At 58.7% G+C, this 19,695-nt stretch overlaps 1 protein-coding gene across 2 annotated transcripts; it reads right to left on the minus strand.

Annotated features, from left to right (window-relative positions):
- Window positions 1–543: 543 nt before the first annotated feature.
- On the minus strand, window positions 544–18,516 carry Pwwp3a (PWWP domain containing 3A, DNA repair factor). Of its 2 annotated transcripts, none has more exons than XM_076559405.1 (14): window positions 18,406–18,516; window positions 16,685–16,819; window positions 16,060–16,145; window positions 14,999–15,069; window positions 12,062–12,880; window positions 10,800–10,904; window positions 8,736–8,806; window positions 6,563–6,639; window positions 6,076–6,136; window positions 4,898–4,973; window positions 4,508–4,558; window positions 3,765–4,201; window positions 2,700–2,788; window positions 544–1,004 (listed from the first exon to the last, which is right to left on the minus strand). In XM_076559405.1, the coding sequence occupies exons 2-14, from the start codon at window positions 16,739–16,741 to the stop codon at window positions 941–943; spliced, it is 2,064 nt and encodes a 687-aa protein (XP_076415520.1). In that variant the 5' UTR covers window positions 16,742–16,819; window positions 18,406–18,516; the 3' UTR covers window positions 544–940. The 2 variants fall into 2 exon arrangements, with proteins under 2 accessions (XP_076415520.1, XP_076415519.1); XM_076559404.1 differs by having other exon boundaries at window positions 18,302–18,416.
- Window positions 18,517–19,695: the final 1,179 nt, after the last annotated feature.

The raw sequence follows: 19,695 nt of genomic DNA on the forward strand, positions 1-19,695 counted from the left end.
CACCCGTCCCCACTGAGTCCGTGTGCCCTTCATGGGAGGACACCTGTGCGTCCCATATCCAGGAACGAACCCCTGGCTGGGCACCCCGGGGGACTGAGCTGGCAGCCCAGCTCAGGACGGTTCCCTGCCGCCGGCGGTGGCTCCGCCTCAGCCTTGAGGGACAGAGCGTTCACACAGCCACCTGGAGGCCTGGTACCTGGTGTGGCAGCCAACGCCGGAGTCTGCCTTGTCTTCCTATCATCCCCACCCACCCTCAGCCCAGAAGTGGTTCCTAGGTGGTGGTGGCCATGCTGGGAACTGGTGACAACTGTCTGAGTCCCTTACCAAAGCCTCAGTGCTTGGCCCTGTGGGGAATGAGGATGGGGGTGGAGTGCAGCTGACCGGCCTGTCCTCCCAGGGACACCTCCCAAACACGCCCCCCCAAACACGCCCCCCCTACAAAAACTGCTGCTGCAAGGGTCCCCACCCCCTGCTCACCACACGGGAGTGGCAGAAAAGATTCTAGAAACCACAGAGAGGACACAAGAAAAACATGACCAGGGAAACATGTCAATGCTCTGGGAGCTGAGTGTTCAAATCAGTCTTTCCAGAAACTTCTGTAGGGTTGACACACTAGTAACACAGGACCCAGGCGCATATGCCGGCCACACTGCAGCAACCATGACACATGTGCATTCGATCACATTTATAAACAAAACTAACAATAATAATTAAAAAAAAAAAAAGCATACACGCACAGAAACTTCCAGAAAGCGTCTGTCTGTAGCTGCCAGCAAGCTTCTGGTTTGTCAATGACATTTGATCTCCTGGACTCAGTACTGAAGGTACAGGACCCACAGTTCAAAGTCAGCACACTCGGGGGCCTCTTGCTTCTAGCACATTCCCGCAGAGTCCTCTGGCAGGCTGTGGAGGCCTTGCTGGCGGGGTGGAGGCCGCAGCATCAGCGACAGCGCCGGCGCCGGTTCCTCTCCTCCAGGAGTTCATTGTCAAAGATTTCCTTCTCCCTTCAGGAAACGAGAGAGGACCGTGAGACTCCAGGGCCAAGAGGGCACCTGTGGCTGTACGACAGGCAGCTGGCGCAGCTGGCGCAGCTGGCCAGGGGCACTTATGTATCAAAGACAGAGAGGCCATGGAAAGGGAGGAGGACGGCGGTGGTGGCCACACGTTAGTCCCATCACTCAGGAGGCAGAAGCGCGAGGATCTCTGGTCTGCAGGACGGCCAGGATTACACAGATGAACCGCTGTCTCAAACAACCAAACAAAACCCCACAACTTTCCCAGGTGAGCTTGGGATGAGCGCTCGGTGGAGCAGCCGCCCCATGTGTGACAAAGTCTCACATAGCCCAGGCTGGCCTTGAATTTACAGCGACCTTCCTGCCTCACTCTGCCTGTCCACACTCATTCTGAAGAATATTATTTCAGGAGCTCAGAAATGGCTCATGGTTGGGACAGTTTGCTGATGTTGACAAGGCCCTAAAGTCAGGTCCCAGCACCCATGCGGTGGCTCACAAACATCCCACACTCCAGTCCCAGGGGGTCCAATGTCCTCTTCTAACATTCGCAGGCCCCAGGCACACACACGTGCAGGCAGGGCACCCATTTTCATAAAACAGACACATCTAAAAAGAAAAGGAGGATCCTTTTGGGCATGACTGGGCATCAAGCACTTGCCTTGTAGGAGCAAAGACTTGAGTTCAACTCAAGAACTGCACCAGAAGACAGACTGCAGTGGCTGACCTCGCTCACCACACACGCACGCAGGCACACTCACGACACGGAGACCTGAGGCCGACGTCAGGAGTCACCCTCCAGCCCCACCTTTGGTTGGAGACAGGGTCTCCCCTGGACCTGGTCCTTGCTAACTAGGCTGTCGGCCTTGAGTCCAGAATGTCCTCCTGTCTCCACTTTCCCAGGGCTGGAACTGTCGCACACACCACCACACTGACTGACTGAGACATCCTCCAGCCTGGGTCGCCCAGGCTAGCCTGGACCTCACAATGACGGGCTGAGAATGCTGGATAGTGCACTAGGTACGACGCCCTTGACGGCTGGGAACTGGGAACCGGATGCACCCTGCAGAGTCGCATGCAATGACAGGAACCACACACTCCCTGGGCTGCTGGGGCACGGAGAGGCCCTGTGCCAGCGGCCCACTGCCCACCTGGGGATGCTGACATATCGTTAGGGGCCATGGGCCCGACGTGCCAGGGCCTGGCTGTGGCTCTGGATGGAGACCCCACTGCAGTCCTCTGCCTGTCACTGCCCGCCCCGCCTGGCTTCCACTGAGGTCTGGCAGCGTGCCCAGAGGTGGATTAGAGGCTCTGGGGCCCCACATCTCAGGAGTGCTGCAGGCCGACAGGAGAGGCATCTTTATCCCCCTGCACCACTGACGGCCACGTTGCCTCTTAATCTAGCTCTGTGCCCGCCGCCAGCCGCACCGGAGCGGGCGGGGCAGAGCCCACACCGCCCCACACGAGGAGATTACAGGGGTCTCGGGCAGCACACGCGACCGCAGAGGAGGCTGTTGCCCAGCCCCAGGGGCCTGGCTTGCATCCAGCCTGGCTCAGAGAACAGGCTGCAGACCCGGGCCTTCGTCCAGCCCGTCCAGCCCGTCCGCGGACACGGACCGCACCACGCCTCCTCACGGAGGAGCTGAGCAGCCGTCTCGCTTAGAGACCTCGCAGCATCCGGGGGCCTACCGGTAGCTAAGCGTCGGGCCACGGATGTACTTCTGCTCGGCTGTCTTGTAGTCCACTGACTCCACCGCAGAAATGGCGCAGATGATTGCCTGGGGAGAGATGGGGGGCTGTGGCCCAGTGGGCAGAGAGCTGGCCTGGAGTGCAGGAGGCCTGGGTTCCAGCCCAGCATCACATCAACCACGGTGCTGATGTATACCTGTCATCCCAGCCCCCAGGGACATCAAGGCAGGAGGATCATTAAGTTCAAGGGCAGCCTGGACCTAAGACCTTGTCTGAATGTGTAACAGTTCTGACAGGAACTTAGGGAACTGCCATTAGTTTAGATAGTCACACTGTGGTTTTGATAAATATATCCCTGTTGTTTGAAACTGTTTCTGCTGGGCAGGGTGGTGCAGCCTTTAACCCTAATACTCAGGAGACAGAAGCAGGTGAATCTCTAGGAGTTCAAGTCCAGCCTGGTCTACAGAATGAGATCCAAGACAGCCAGGGCTACACAGAGAAACCCTGTCTAGAAAAACCAAAAAAAAAAAAAAAAAAGAAAGGAAGAAATGGTCTCGCTGTGCAGCTTAGCCTGGCCTGAGGTCCGTGTCCTCCCGCGGCAGCAGCGAGTGCTGGGCGACAGGTCTCTAGAAGCGTCTGCAGTTCGGATGGGGCATCCCAGGCCTCCAGCGAGCATGCTCAGGAGCATCTGCACTGCCTGCTCCTCAGGACCCCCGCCTGGGACTGTCACACCTGACCCTAGCTGCTAAGCCGGGAGACAGTCAAACCACCCAGTTCTAAGTCACACATTGAAGTACTTATAGGGAACTCCAGGGGTCAGGTGTGGAGGTCAGATTGGAGGCTGAGGTAGGAGGATCGACCCCAGTTTGAGGCCGGCCTGAGCTACGCAGCTAGCACACAGCTAGCACACAGCTAGCACACAGCTCCACCATGTTTTCCTTTCTAACTGAAGGGGACATGTCCTAGCCGCAGCAGAAAGACAGTGGGAACCATAGCAAGCATGGGGGTCCGCCAGGGGGCGTGGGGGTCCACCCGGGGTGGGGCGGCTGGGCCTGGGGCACCCACCTCGGGCAGCAGCACGTCCAGGATGAAGCGGATGCGGTCCCCCCCACCACGGGCGGGCACCTCGCCGTCCATGTCTCGGCAGATGTCCTGCAGGTACTCCACCACCTCGTCCAGCTGCGCCTCGTCCTCCAGGTACGTCTCCACGCACGTCACGTACTGGCCAGAGGTCAGGAACGTCTTCAGCCAGCGAGAGGGCTTGCGGCTGCACAGGACGGCCCGCAGGTGGCTCTCCGCACCCTTGGCCTTCACAATGTACTCCACCAGCTTCTGGTTGGCTCGGTCCCGCGCGGCCCTGGAGCGGTCGGGCAGCACCTTCCTGCATGGCCGCCACTGTCCTGGACGGCTGTCCCCTACAGGCTCCTCAGGGTCCCCCTTGCCCAGCTGAGGAAACCGGGTCCCCAGGACGTCCTGTTGGATGGACTTGCGCACGGGGTAGCCTGTGAGGGGAACACACCTTGGGGGCTTGTGTCCCCTCCCTCTCCAGAGCGCCTGTGCCCATGAGGAGAAGCCTCATCCTGGGGACCACCGAGTGCGCCAGCTAAATGCCCCAGGGTGAAGACAGTGTTCCTCAGACCCCTCGCCCGGCCCAGAGACGTCCACTCAACAGGGACGCAGGGCAGGAGGCAGCCGAGGTCACAGAGCTCTGCCCAGGGTGAGACTGGCATCTCGGTGCATGTACCAAGGCCATCAGGAGACTCGCAAGGACCAGAGGCAGACCCCATGCGAAGAACACGGATACGTACTGATATCAGCAGCGTAGTATTCCAAGAAAGACCCAGCAAAGGAGCCGCAGCCTGGGGAGGGCACGAGAAAGGGCCCTGCTCAGACCTGCACCCTGCCAGCTCCTGGGGCTCGGGAGTCTGAGGCCTGGGGGTGCAGGTCTGTCCACTGCCCCCGGAAGGAGCTGCAGGGGTCAGTCACCACACAGAGGCGGTGCTGTGTGGAGGCCCAGGCTTCAGTCAGGAGGCTGCGCCTGCTCCCACCTCCCACAAACAGTGGCGTCACAGATCAGCAGGGCCAAGACAGGATGCGGGACAGGGCCACATCCACCTCAGCTCCTCCATCCTGCCCTCAGGAGGTGCCAATGGTGTGGCACACACACCCCCACACTCCCTGGGGTACAGCCCACATACCCAGCCGCACACGGTAGTCGGTGATAAGCGAGACACACCAGCCGATGGCCTGGGCAAAGTCCTCCTTGGCTCTGTCCTACAAAACCCAACAACAGGCACCGGTGGCTGTGGCAGCTCCCAGGCCGGGCCCTGGTGTCCTGGGCTCCAGGCGTAGGTAGGGGCTGTGTGGCCTGGCCCTCTCAGGGAGTGTGACAGCCAAGTCCCTTCAGGTGAAGCAGCCAGCAAGTCACTGGACTGACCTTTTTAGTCTTTTTTAGACAGCCTCATGTAGTCCAGGCCTTGTATGTAACCAAGGCTGGCCCTTGAACTCCTAATCCTCCTGCCTCAGCTGCTAGCCAGCACCGCACACCTGACATGTGGATGTGGGTCACCCTCCAACTTCCCCAGTCACCTTGGGGATGCCATATCCCACACCCAGATTTGTGCGTACGTTCACATGTGCGGAGGCCAGAGATGGATGCCAGGTGCCACCCTCAGCTGACCGACCTCTCTGAGACAGTCTCCCTGAACCGGGAGCTTGCCTGACTATGCCAGATGGGCTGCTCACTGAGCCCCAAGGACTGTCTGTCTGTCTGTCTGTCTCCTCTCCCACGCACCACCATGCTTCCCCTTCAAGCGGGTTCTGGGGACCGCTCAGGTCCTCACATTGGTACACGGCACCAAATGGATGTTGGTGTTGAGACACCGGCCTGGTGGGCATCTACAGCAAGTGATGCCCATCACTGTCTCAGTGCCCACGCCTCCCATGGTCCCAGGGTGTCACTCAGAGGGACGACCGTAACGGCCACGCTCAGGAGCCGTGACGCCCGACTGCTCAGGGCAGAGCATCCTCCCACACCCGCACTTTGTCTTTGTCTGGCCAGAGACAAAGTTCATTCAGGAAGGCAAGTTCAAATCCCCAGAACCACAGAAAAGCAGCGAGGCCCCACACTGCTAGGGTGAGACAGGATGGAGACGGAGTCCAGAGAGCCGGGGGACACAGCACAGCAGAAAACAAGGGGCAAGACTGACACCCAGGCTGCCCTCCACCTCCACAGGTGCCTCAGCACACGCACACACACCCTCACAACCGTGCACAAGTGCACACACACATACACAGAACAAAGGTGACAATACCAACACAATGGCACGCGTGCACGCATGCGCACGCACACACGCACACACAGGCCACCACCTACCAGCAGTGCGTGCTTTTCCTTACAGTCAAAGTGCTTGAGCCTTCGAAGGGACACGGTGATTCTTGACGGAACAGAGGCCAAGGTCAGCAGGGTGGCCGCATCCCGGGGAGGCGCCCTCCCTCCAGACTTAACCTTGCTTTGGGCTGCAGCACCTCCATGGCACGGGCCCAGGTCCCCACCCCACCCAGCCGCCCTCGGGTGCACACGGTGTCCAGGGTCACCCTCTGGAAGGTGCCTGAGGGCCTCGGGGACAAAGGTTGGCCGCTCCTGTGTGCTGCTGGCCTAGCAGAGGACCCACAGCCAAACTGGCCAGATCCAGCTCAATCAAGAACCGCATCATGCTGAGCCTCTTAGGGGGCCGGGGCGCCTGCTCTACCTATCTAGCCGAGGCACCTGGTGGCCCTGCAGACACCAGACTGTGCCAGCCGCTCTAGTCAGGGCCACCACGGAGGTCTCCGCCCCTGCCCAGGCCCGCCAGAGTACTGACCCTCGGCCCTTGGGGTTCATGTTGCCCTCAATGAAGAGCACGCTGGCTTTCCTGTCTCTCCGCCGGACACTCTTGACCTGTGGACAAATCGGGATTGCACAGCATGACAAGGGTGGAGGAGACGCTCCCCAGCTCCTCTGAGAGCCTCTGGGACTGGGCCTGGCCAGCCCGGGGCCGAGTGTGACCCAGGCTTCAGGCCCCCCTTGCTTCCTGGGGCTCTGGGGTATTATGAGGCAGAGTCCAGCGATTCTCCACTGGGTCTTGTTTTGAAATCTTTGTGCACACATGCAGAGGTCCACCTGTGGAGGCCACAGACGACCCTGGCCGTCCACCCTTCCTGAGAAGGTCTGTCAGTGCGTGCACCAGATTAGCAGCCAGAGAGTCTCAAGCCCCCCATCTCTGCCTTCCATCCCCACGAAGGACGCAGGCGCACTGGAGTCTGCCTTTCAGTGCACTCCATGAGCTGGACTCGGGCCCTCACGCCGGTACGGCAGGCACTTACCACCAGGCTGTCCTACCCACCCACTTCGTTTCTTTAGGGTCTCATGTAAGCCAGGCAATGGTAGAGCATACCTTTAATCCCAGCACTCAGGAGGCAGAAGCAGGTGGATCTCTCTACACAGAGAAACCCTGTCTCAGAAAAATTAAGAAAAAGAAAACAAAGAAGAGCCCCGCGTAGCCACCCTGGCCTTGAACTCCTCCTGTGGCTGAGGTGAGCTCCGGGTGCTGGCATGACTGCCCGTTTTCCTGCCTCTGCCGAAGCACCCAGTCTCTGCTCTGGATTGAGCAGAAGCTGTTCACGGAGCCTGGGCACCGGGGCAGCCCAGAATCCACTGTGTGGACCTGACAAGGCCCCTCCCCCGGGCCATGCGAAAGGGAGTGGCGAGCCGCTTCCCGAGCGGTAGAGATGGTCCCCAAGATGCCAACCCTCAGGCCTAATCCTGTGCCGGGAGACTGTCACACCAGTAGCCCGTCAGCCCTGGGAACGGACAACTGTAAGAAAAGACGCGGCGGAAGTGTGGGGTGCAGGACAGGGCTGAGCCAGGCCACCTGGAGTCCCTCAGCCAGCTGCTCCCACACGGGCCAGCTATCCCTGGGCAGGCCACTCGGATTCCAGCTGCTTTCAGCTCAGGCACTCTGTCTGTCTGTCTCTGCCTCTCTCCTCCGTCCCTCTTTTGGGACAGGGTCTTGAACGTGACACTCTTCTGCCTTAATTTCCCAAGTGCTGGGATGACAGGATCACACACAGCCAGCATTACAGATTAAAAACCCGCACCATCTGATAGAAATTTAACCAGGGCTCGACAGCACCTGTCTAGAGCTAGAATGTTCCAGGTCCTGGTTTCCACTCTTAAAGAAACAGAACCAGGCAGTGGTGGCACATGCCTTTGATCCCAGCACTCAGGAGTCAGAGCCAGGCGGATCTCTGTGAGTTCGAGGCCAGCCTGGTCTACAGAGTGAGATCCAGGACAGCCAGGGCTACACAGAGAAACCCTGTCTCGAAGACCAAAAACAAAAGATTCCCAAAACAAGACATAAACCCATAAAATAAGCTAAGTGTGAGGACAGAATCCGTGACAGGGGAGTGAGGGGCGGGCACAAAGGAGGGGAGGGTGGGGGAGCCCCGACCTGGAGAAGTCCCCACAGGACGGCCGGACGGCTGCAGCTCCAGTGCACAAATGTACCTGGGCTGCCTCTGGCAGAGCTCACGGGCCACACAAAGACCTTGGGTGGGACTCAGACACCTTTCTATTGTTATTTTGTTTTGTTTTTGAGACAGGTCTCATGTGTCCCAGGCTGGTCTCCAACATTCTTATGTGGCTAGACCATGATCTTTGATCCTCCTGCCTCAGCCTTCTGTGTACAGGGATTAACAGGCACGCGCCGTCATGCCCCAGGGATCCCAGGACCTAATTCAGGGGTCTCCAGTGGAGGGGACTTCAAGCACCCATTCCCGAAGCTCACAGAGCACACTGCTCACACAGGCTTCCCTGAGGTGGCGTGGCGGGAATCTCACTTAGAATGTCATGTTAAATGGCTTTCATCAAATGACCCGGCCCGTCATGTCCAAGTCATCAGCACCTGAGCCTTCCAGCGTTAACAGAGCCGGCAACTACAATGCCTGAGCGGGGGAGACGGGAGCCGAGGTGAGCGGCCCGGCAGATACACTTACCACAGCCGGCCAGAACGGGTATTTTTGGTATTTAAGCCAGACCAGCATTCCAACTTCAAATGATCGTGGCTCTAGGATTAAAAGGAGGGAGAGAAGGGCTGAGTCGAAGGCCCCTCAACAAGCACAGTGTAGACAGAAAAGAGAAAAACCCACTCCATCATGGTGTCATTTCAACCCAGCTTTAACCTCAAATACCAGGAAACCCAGACCGTTCGGGCGGACACAGGGCTCAGAGACAGAGTCTGAGCACCGTTAGGGGCCATGAGGCCCTGACTGTGTCCCCAGTGACAAACGTCCTGTGGCAGGAGATGGAGCCAGCAGTAGGACGGATGAGCTCTATCCCAGACCTCCACCTCTAAGTCTAACATCCTTCCCAAAGCAGACATTTAGGTGACGGCGTCCATGCTGGGCGTGGTTCATGCTGGACGCTCTGCACCAAAATGTGGATTATATAATCACGCGGCTCACAGAATAAATTGTCCTCCCAGGAACACTAAGTTCAAGGAATCTGAGAAACTGAGGTCACAAAACACAGAAAACACAATATTTTCAGAGGAGGAAAAGTCACTCTTTGCTGTGGTTTGAGACAGGGGTCTACATACATCAGGCTGTCCCGGAACTCGCTCTGTAGCCCAGGCTGGCCTCTGCCTCCCAGGTGCTGGGGTGACAGGTGCACGGTGCCTGCTCTATGAGGCTGCTGAGGGCGGACCCGAAACCAGGCTTTGCCGGTGTCACACAAGCGCTCCACCACGGAGCCCTGGCTTTGTTACAGGGTTTCTCTGTGTAGCCCTGACTGTCCTGGATCTCGCTCTGTAGCCCAGGCTGGCCTCGACTCACAAAGATCTGCCTGCCTCTGCCTCCCGAGTGCTGGGATTGAAGGCGAGCGCCACCACTGCCCGGCCCGTTACTAACTTCTACAGCAGGATTTTATTGTGGAGCCCGAGCTGACCTTCAACTTGCAGGGGTCCCTCCGCCTCCGCCTGGCTTTCTGCGTACACCGTAACATTTTCTATTTGCCAGGAACCCCAGGAAGAGGGACTGGAATAGACGGAGCTTTAGCATCAGGAAAACCGGCAGGAAGTGGAGGGGATGCTGCCATGCTTCCCACCACGGAACCCGAAGGCCGTGAAGGCTCCTGGGCCAGCAGGAACCAGGGGTGGTGGTGACAAGCTCCGAGGAGGGGACAGGCCAGCCAGGAGAGACCCTGGCTGGGACTGGCGAGTGTCAGGAGTTGGTCTGGTGGGTTACGGAAGCCGTCAGCTCAAGCCTGCCACCCACGGACACGAAGCTGAGCCTCCCTGAAGCCAGGACGCCCTCATCTTCAGAACCGACCCAAACCACGAAGAGCTGCGGGCGCAGCTCACACCGGCACCCAGGCCCTTCTAACACTCTCGGTTCTCAGCGGGAGCTCCGCCCACTCGGAAGGAACAGGAGGTGAGAGGGGGGACCCCAGTGTTCCGCAGCTGCCCCCAGCCAGCCCTGCGTCATCTGGGCAGCATCCCAGCGTGCACCTGGCTCAGGAGAGGCCCTGGGTTCCTCAGTGGCTGAGCCAGGCCTGGGTACTCGGCTGCCCTAACCCCCACGTCCTTCTCGGCTGCACCCCGTCCCTGCAGCATTTTAGGGAGGACCTGCCCTTCCCCAGACAGACGCGGGCTCCTGTGCCACGCAAAGGCGGTTCTGCCCACTGAGAGCAGAGCCACACCTTTCCTCCCTGCCCCGAAAGGGCGGGACAGGGCTGGCCAGCTCCCGAGCCCTCCGCCTCCTCCCAAGGCACCAGCCGAGGCTCTGGGCAGGTCTGGGGCCAGTCACCCTAAAAACTGAAATGTCAGGGATGGAGGCGCACACCTGTCATCCCAGCATTCTCCAAGCAGAGGCAGGGGGACTCTGTATTACAAGGCCAGCCTGGTCTACACAGCACGTTCCAGGCCAGTTAGAGGCACACCGTGAGCCTCTGTCTAAAAACAAAATCAAACCACCACCAGCGCCAAAAAATGCGAGGACTTCACGGAGGGCCGCGCAGGGTGGGGCCTCACCCACCGCTCTCTCAATGTGGCACTCTCTTACCGTGATACAGAAGGATGCGGGGCGGCTCTTCCTCTTCCTCCTCCTCCTCCTCCAGCAGGGGGTGGATGGACTTGAACCCTGTGGACTCTTCCGAGGACACAAGATCTGCCGAGACAGGGGGACACCACTTGATGGCCACCTCTCACCCTGCCAAGGTCTAGGGACAAAGGACCGTCTACGACAAAGACTGAGCTGCACACAATTCAACAAGGGTGCACCCTGTGGTCAGATCTGTGTTTGCGTTTCTTGAACATTTTCTACACGTCCTTGTGTGTGTCTGTGCATATGTGTCTATGCATGCTTATGCGAGGTCTGTGTGTGCATACACATGTCTAAGCATGTGTGTGTGAATGTGTGTTTGTGCATGCATGTGCATGCACATGTGTGCACTCGAGCACACACATGGAGGTCAGAACCACTCTGTGGAATTAGTTCTCTCTTCCACCCTGTGGGTTCCTGAGATCAAACTCAGGTCACTAAGCTTGATGGCAAGGGTCCTCACCCGCTGAGCCACCTCGCTGGCCCCTCCATTCTGTTCAAATTCTGGTGCTAGGGATGAACAAAGGGTCTCATGCCTGCCAGGCGAGTGCTCTAGCTCTGAGCTCCAGCCTCAAGTGCATCTTAAAAAAATAAAATAAACAGGAAGAGAAGCAGAGAGCGGCCCTCACTCAGTGACAGGAAGTGCGGGAACTCCAGGTGGCGACCCTGTCTGACATGTGGATACACAGAGAATGGGCCCGAGAATGGGCCCCCCAGAACCAAAAGGTGACTGCGGCAAGGTGAGACATGGTGGAGGGCCAGGCAGAGGATGGCCCTGGGAAGGATCCCACTGTGCCCCACGACCACCAGACCACACGCCTGATTTCTCATCTCCCTGCCAGAGCTCAGTGGGTCAAGACAGGTTTACAGAGACCAGCCCCTGGCTGCAGCCACCCACAGGCTTCAGAATGACCTCTGGAAGGCTCCTGACACTAGGCCTCCTAATCCCCTCAGCGGGGCCCCTCACTTACTGGGAATGTGCTTTTGACACTCAACAAGCAAGAGCAACACAGAAGTGCTTTTCAGGGGTCACTGACTGCCACCCCCAACTCTGCCTGAGCTCCCACTCAAACACAGAGACAGAGGAATCTGCGAGAGGAGCTGTCACTGACTGCCACCCCCAACTCTGCCTGAGCTCCCACTCAAACACAAAGACAGAGGAATCTGCGAGAGGAGCGGTCACTGCGCCTTAGGGGACAGCAGGCGTCCCGGCCCGTGGTTACCTTCCTCTGGCTTCTCACTGTCACCAGCACTGCACAGCGCCATGGCCTCCCCAGACCAGCTCCCAGGGGAGGGCGCTGCCCCCCCAGTTCCAGTCCCCAGCTGCCTGGCGGGTGGGTTCTGGCCTCCATCCAAGCGTGGCCGCTTTGTGGTGCGTCCTCGGCCTCTCTCGGAGGCCGGGAGCAGCTTGCTGCTGCCGGATGGCACAAGCTGGTCACAGCCTTTGACCCCGGCACAGGGGTCCTCTCCCCAGGTTTGGGAGAGTGGCCTAGGCGAAGCCAGGGCCGCAGGGCTGCCTGCCGGTCCCTCGCTGCCTGAAAGACTCTCCCCCTTGGGAAGGCGAGACTCTGTTCTGCGGCGCCGGGTAGGTTTCTCTCCCAAATTCCTCTGCCTTTTATTGGATGTATCCTCCTGTCCACGGTCCAGTCGTGACCCAGAACTGTCCTGAGACCCGTCTCCAGCGGGGGAAGGCGACGCTGCCCGCGGGGTTGCATTCTCTGGGAGGTCTGCCTTGGGATCCTCTTCAGCCGCACAGGACCCCGCCAGGCTTTGTGGTGCACACTCCCACCTCCCCTTGGGTGTGCGCCGAGCAGCCACATCTTCGCCGTCTTCACCACAAAAAGACGGAGAGGGAGCGCTGGGGACCCAAGAGGCCGCCTCTGCGTCTGCCTTCTCGTTCCGGGACGGAGAGGTCTCATCTTCCGTCACATGGCCTTCAGGACTCAGGCTGGTCCTCTCATTCAAGATATCCAGGGCCACTCGCAGGGAGCGACGATAGGCCAGCTCCTCCAGGGGAGTAGCTGGCACGTCATTCTGAGAGGCTGCGGGGACAGAGACAGCACAGTGAGGCCCTGCTCAGGTGCCTGGGGTTCACACTGCAGCACGCAGCAGCAGCAGTGACCTCACCAACGCCCAGCACCCCCTCTACAGAGCCACAGGCAGGCCCGGCACTACTCTGCTATGTGTACCCCCAAAAAGAGGACAAAGCCAATATAGGCTATACATTCACTCTGGGCTATGCCTGAAGACCGGCACACACCCAGGATGACCTCAGCCTGACTGGATAAGCACGAACTCCCGCCAAGTTCCGAAACAACACTGTGTATAAACATGTCCGAGTGCCTTGCACTGTTTATTTGAATGGGATGCTGGGGACAGCTTCCCACTCGCCGGGATAACTGCCTCCGTCTACCAGACCCGTACTTGATGCCTGCACTGGGGACATCCCTGTTCTCTAAGCAAGGTGGTCAGCACAGCTGCCCCTCAACAGCTGTGGGCTCCGGGAGACGGAGCCCTGGCTTCAGCGCCCTGGGCCTGTCTCTGCTGGGTGGTGAGTGCCGCCACCTAGGACCCTGCCAAGTGTGCCGGTACCAGGTCTGGAATAGTGCGCAGAAGTCCAGCTCGGGCACAAGAGGAGGGGTGCAGGGTGCTGAACCGAGGCCCTGCACACACAGAGGAGGAGCCCCACCACACACGCAGCCAGACGCACCTCAGGTACCTGCAGGTGACAGGGAGGTGGCGGCGGCGGCGGCATGAAAGCTGACTGCTCTGTCCTTGCTCCCCTGGGCTTTTTATGTAGTATGTATGTATGCATATATGTCTGTCTATACGTATGTTATGTACGTACGTATATGTTTGTCTGGAGGTTCTATGTGCATATGTGTTGCTGTATGCTATACATGCATGTTTGTGTCTCCCTGTGTATCATGTATGCACGTCTGTCTGTGTTATGTATGCATGGGTGTGTGTCTCCCTGTGTATCATGTATGCACGTCTGTCTGTGTTATGTATGCATGGGTGTCTCTCTATATATCATATATGCACGTCTGTCTGTGTTATGTATGCATGGATGTGTCTCTCTGTATATCATGTATGCATGTCTGTGTTATGTATGCATGGGTGTTTGTCTCTCTGTGTATCATGTATGCACGTCTGTCTGTGTTATGTATGCATGGGTGTGTGTTTCTCTGTATGTTATGTATGCAGGTGTCTGTTATACATTCATGTGTGTGTGTCTGTCTGTCGTAGATGCATGTGCCTCTGTCTCAATGTCTGTCTGTATGTTACGTGTGCATGCAGTGGTTACAAAGACTAAATGCAAGGCTTCATGTGAGCAGGGCTCCTACCACGGAGCTCTAGCCCCGCCCAGCACTCACCTCTGCAGAGGTTGATGCTGCAGCAGGCTGGCCTGGGACCTGCCATCCCACGACCTTCCTAGTCCTTCTGACTCTGAGCTTCAAGGCCATTTCCATCCCCAGAGAACAGCCTCTGGGCTCAGGGACAGTGGCTCTTTGCTCCTGTGGGGGCAGGCGTCCTCTCCTGTCCTCCTTGGCCATCACAAGGCTATCTTTAAGATGGCTCTTGCTATCTGGTAGGTCTGGTTTTGGCGAGAGGTCTGAGAAGCTATTGGTATGTGGAGGACCCCAGTGGAACCTGTGATCCCAGCCCTAGAAAGGCTGAGGCAGGAGGACTGCTACCACTTCCAGGCCTGCCTGGGCTGCAGTAGGAGACTGTACCTCAAAAACTAAGAAACAAAACCCACAGAAGCAGGGGCTGTAGCTTGGTGCCGTTCCGTAGGCCAGCTCTACCCAAACAAAAGCCACAGACGTAAGCAACTGGAGCCGACGCTGGTGTGGGCTCGGGAAGCAGGTGCCGAGATGGGGGTAAGTTCCCACTCTGCACCAGGCCCTGGGTTCTGTCCCCAGCACACATGAATGCATCATCACAGCACTGGGGACTAGAGCCGGGAGGATCAGGAGTTCAAGGTCAGCCTCTGCCCTACAGTGATTTCAAGACCAACCTGGGCTACATAAGACCCTGTCTCAAAGGGGAAGGAAAAGAGCAAAGGCAAGCATCCATTTTCCCTTCTGTGGGGCTCCCTGTGATGAAGGGCGTCGCCGCTGTGGCACAGCAGCTTGGTGGCTGGCGGGAGCCCTTACCCAGGAAGGCGGCAATGTTCTCAATGTGCGACTTCTGCAGCTTCTCCACGGCCGAGCTCTTCACCTGGATCCTGCGCGGGCACAAAGAGCGGTTAGTGCCGCCAGCCTGCACACCTGACCGTCCAGATGTCCTGCTCAACCTTCCTCGCTCACACCAAAGTCACACTGAAGGAGGGACAGGGAGGCACACACTGCCGGAGGTGACAGGCACAGCCAGCCAGGGCGGATATGGCTTTTTTCTCTCTTTTTTTCCCTCCCAATTTTCCCCCGCTTTTAAGAAAGAAAAGGTCGGCTGGAGTTAAGAGTAAAAATAAATTCAAATTGGGACTTTCATGAGGCAAATCCGACTTTCAACTGCACAAATAACTCCTTTGTTAGGTTTTCCGAGTAGCCGCTAATGTCACCGAGAGCTGTTTACAACCCAGCAGGCGCGTTTTAGTTTAAAAGGACGCGCTTTCCTTTTAAACTCAAGTATTCAATTACCTTCCCTGCCGCAGGGAGAGCGCGAGCTGGGGACTCTCCAGTGGTGGCGGCTCTGAAGATGGTACAAGGAGGAGCGGGCTGGGGGACCCGGGAGACGGGCGGCCCGTGGACTCTTCAGAAGGGAGGACGGGGACAGGGGACCGTACGCAGGCCCACACCCACATCGTCCTTGCAGATGACCCATGAAGGGTCACCAGATGCAGGACAACAGAGTCCTGTCACCCATCTGCCTTTCTGGCGTGGAAAAATGTTTCCTCAGTGGCGCAGTGGACCCGGCAGAGCTGGAGCAGAACCGAGTCACACTGGCCCTGGGTGGGAGGGAGGCCACAGCATGGCTCCCTGGGGAAACTTCCTATTTATTCGCCCTTGAGACCCTCTCCCTGCAGATCTCTGGGCCTCATGTAAGACCTTCAACTTGAAATGGGTGTCAAATAAAAGCCATCGTCCTCTCGACAGGGCTGTTAGTGTGGAAAGATGAATAAATCCAGCAGAAGCAGGCTTCTCTTCTCCTTGTGAAGCCCCAGACAGAAGGGGAGGGAGCATTTAAAAAAAAAAAAAAAAAAACCCATACACTTAACTTTTCCTTTAGCGAGAGTATTTGAACTTCTAGAAATAATTCTTTTTTTCTCTTATTTTTCGCTGAAGTCTCAGTTCTGGCCAAAACCTATGTGTAAAAAAAGAAAAAAAAAATCTCGTTATGGCAACGTGCAGGAACAGACGTGTGGCAAGCCCTTCATAAGGTGACGGCCACAGGATTGAACAGGGTCCTGATTTGAGCTCCTCTGATTCAGGCAGAGAAACTGAGGCACTTGAGGCCATGGCCATCCAAGGTTAGGGCACAGGCTCAGCACTTCCTGCTAAATTGCTAGAAAGCACCCCTAAACACCACAGTTATTCCGTCTGGGGGCGCCTAGCCAGACACTTCCTGTAGTCCCAGCCTTCCATGCCTTTCTTTTTATAGCTCACTCTGGTTATTTTTATTTATTTTTTCTTTTCCTTAGTGTGAAAAACAATTAAAGACAATTCTGGATATAGAGGCTCCCAAGTGCCAGACCAAAACCCGGTGGAGTGGAGGGAACCCCGGGACGCATGCCAGCAGATCCGGGCGCCAAGCTTTCACTCCGAGGGAGCAGAGCCTGATCAAGACCGTACTGTCACCAAAAGCCATTTCTGACTCCACAAATGAAGAGAACGAGCCGTCACCTTCGCAGGCCACAGCCGCTTCTCCCACTGGCAGAGAACATACTTGGCGTCCGTCATGACTGGGAGCTGTGGCAAGAGGTGGCTCTGCTCTCGTGCAGCTCTCCTCCCGGTGACGCCGCCAACGCCGGAGGTGCCCTGCAACAGAACGCGCGTGACGGTTTAGAAAGGCGTCCGCTTGCGTTGGGTGACATTCGCACGGACAGCGCCAGCCTCACACAGCCTCAGGAGACAGGGACCCTGGCCCTCAGTCAGTGCAGGGTCCCGGGACCGGGGAATGGGCGCAGTGTCCCATAAGTAAAACTCAACAGACCCCTCCTCAAGGTCGCACCCAGGGCACCCACAGCAGCAGCGGGCACTCCAGTCAAAGCTCACAACCCCCAGCCTGAGGCCTGAAGGGTGAGGGCAGCACACACACACACACACACACACACACACACACACACACACACACACGCACGTGCGCCTGCCCCGTTCCCTGGAAGGACAGGGACAGATGCAGGCCTTCACGACATGACACCCCTGGCAGAGCCGGCCAGGCCTGTGGACAGAAATGGAAAGATGGGGGAGGGGAGCCCGAGCAGCAGGAAGGACACCAGGGACAAGGAGACGGACAGAGACCAGGGTTCATGTAGTACAAGTGTTCACAGAGGGGGTACGGGCGGCAGAGTTGGGGGGCTGACGGCTAATACAGGGCTTCCAGCAAGGATGGGATTTCAGGAGGCAAATAAAGACTCCTGAGCAGGTATGGGAATTCAGATAACAAAAGATGGGGCTCAGGTAGCAGAGGGCAGCAAATGGGGGCTTCACAGCCAGGGAGGGGTCAGGCAGCAGGGACAGGGTCTGCAGCGGGGGCCAGGTCTCACAGAAGGGGCGCAGTGCAGGACGCAACCACACCAGGGACTGAGGCTGTGGAAACCGAGTTCAACGGGAAATACGGGGTCTGCAGCAGCGACGAGAGGTCAGGGCACAGGGGGCGCAGGCGCAAAGCCTGGGACTCGGACACCACACTCCGGGTTCACAAGACGGATAAGGCTCGAGCAGGACATTCTGGGTGTGGACTGCAGAGAGGGGGTCCAAAAGGAAGGAACGGGGGTTCGGGCTGCAGAGTTCTCAGCAAGGACACAGGTTCAGGCTGCAGAGATGGGGTACCAAGCAGGAAATTCGCGGTTCAGGCTGCAGGGGGGGGGGAGGGTCAAGTGAGAAATGTTGGGTTCACACTGCAGAGCGGGGAGAATTGGGTTAATTCGGGGCTTCCAGCAGGAAATTCGGGATCTCAGCGGGGACACGGGTCCAGGCTGCAAAGAGGGGGAGATCGGGCAGAAAACTCGGGATTCGGGCTGCAGAAGAAGGCTATCAGGCCGGAAATACGGGGTTCAGGGTGGAGACAGGCCGAAAACACGGGGCTCTCGGGGGGGACGGGGTCTCAGACTACAGAGAAGGGGGCGCAGGGAAGAAAACACAGGGTTCGCAGCAGGAAACTGGAGGTTCTCGGCAGCCGCGGGGCTCGGCCGCACATGGGCCCTGTGCAGAGCCGGACGCGGCCCAGCCGCCGCCCTTCCCCAGGCTCTCCGCCTGCGCCCCGCCCGGCCCTCCCAAGGCCGCAGCGGGCTCACCCACCCCCAGCCCGCCCGACGCGGAGTCCGAGCCTGAGCGACCAGGCCGCGGCGGTCCCAGCGGCGGAAGCCCGCCCGCCAACCGCCGCCGCAAGACCGCGCGCTCACCGCCTCCGCCGCCGCGCAGATCCCCGCGGGCCGGGGGCGGGGCCTGCCTCGCCGCGGCGCCAGGCCCCGCCACGCCCCCGCCCAATAGGAGGCGCGTACCTGCGCCGCGGCCCCGCCCCCGGGCGCCCGCGGCTCCGCCCCCAGGCGCCCGCGGCCCCCGGCGGGCCCCGCCCCCAGCCCTCCGGCCCCGCCCCCCCCGGGCCCGAGGCAGGGTAAACCTGGCGGCCCGCGCCGAGTCCCACCCACCCCCGCTGCTGCCCAATGAGAGGCTCGAGCTTACGTTCGGGCCCCGCCCACTGACGACGGCGGCCCCGTAGGCCACGCCCCGGGCTGCAGGCCACGCCCCCCGCTTCCCCCCAGCCTGTGGTCGAGTCTCAGCAGTAGAGCGGGAAGGTTCCTTTTCCTGTGGGCCGCCCTGGGTAGACGGAGGAGGGGGTAGGAAAGAGGAAGGCCTCGCCAGCTCGTTTGCATGCCGCCTCTGACAGAACCTGGTACCTTCCAGGTGACCCAGTTCCCAGCCCAGAAAGCAGGAGTGAGTGGAAACAGGGTGTGCGGTGGCCCCTGTGTCCTCGAGCCGAGCCGGTGGCTGGGGCAGGGGCTGCTGCATCCAGGACCTCCATGGACTCTTCTAGAGCTGGGAGCTTCCAGTTTGTCCGCCCACAGCGAGGCACTGATGCCGCGGTCATTGGTATAGTGAGATATATATTCGGCTTTTCCAGACAGGGTTTCCCTGTGCAGCCCTGGCCGTCCTGGATCTCACTCTGTAGCCCAGGCTGGCCTCGAACTCAGAGAGATCCTCCTGCCTCTGCCTCCCTAGGGCTGGGATTAAAGGCGTGCGCCACCACCGCCCAGCCACACTCAAGTTCTTAACTACGTTCTCCGCCTGTCCCCACGGCTGCCCACCTGTGCGGTGTCTCTTACCTGAAGGCCAGGTCCAGCTCTCCAGGCAGTCTCCCGGGGAGACTCCAGCTGCCGCCGGTGGCGTCTCTCCGGAGTCTCCTGAAGATATGTAGAGCAGCGTTGCTCTTGGCCTCTGCTTATATACCGTCCTGAGCCTGGTTATCGCGAATGAGCGGCGTCCCTGGGCCTGGTTATCAGGCCCTGCCTTGGTGCAGTGGGGTTCTAACTACTAAGAAAACTAAGCTGTTTTTCTTTATCTAAAACACATTTTTTCACTGTTCTCATCACAGGTGGGGAATGGCTTTGTGGGCACAGAGGAGAGATGGTGGGCCTGTACCCTGATCCATCCATATGGTGGTTGTGCACCCCAAGTTCCACTAGGTCGGGAAT

This window comes from Peromyscus maniculatus, chromosome 22 (genome assembly GCF_049852395.1).
Source record: "Peromyscus maniculatus bairdii isolate BWxNUB_F1_BW_parent chromosome 22, HU_Pman_BW_mat_3.1, whole genome shotgun sequence".
NCBI lineage: Eukaryota > Metazoa > Chordata > Mammalia > Rodentia > Cricetidae > Peromyscus > Peromyscus maniculatus.

What these genes read in the sequence shown, in the direction of transcription:
- Pwwp3a (XM_076559405.1), bottom strand. Translation starts at nt 16,741, where the DNA reads ATGACGGACGCCAAGTATGTTCTCTGCCAGTGGGAGAAGCGGCTGTGG. An exon ending in ACCCGTTCTGGCCGGCTGTG is followed by an intron (nt 6,640 to 8,735) that starts GTAAGTGTATCT and finishes ATTTGTCCACAG; the next exon opens with GTCAAGAGTGTCCGGCGGAG. An exon ending in AGGAAAAGCACGCACTGCTG is followed by an intron (nt 4,974 to 6,075) that starts GTAGGTGGTGGC and finishes TGGGTTTTGTAG; the next exon opens with GACAGAGCCAAGGAGGACTT.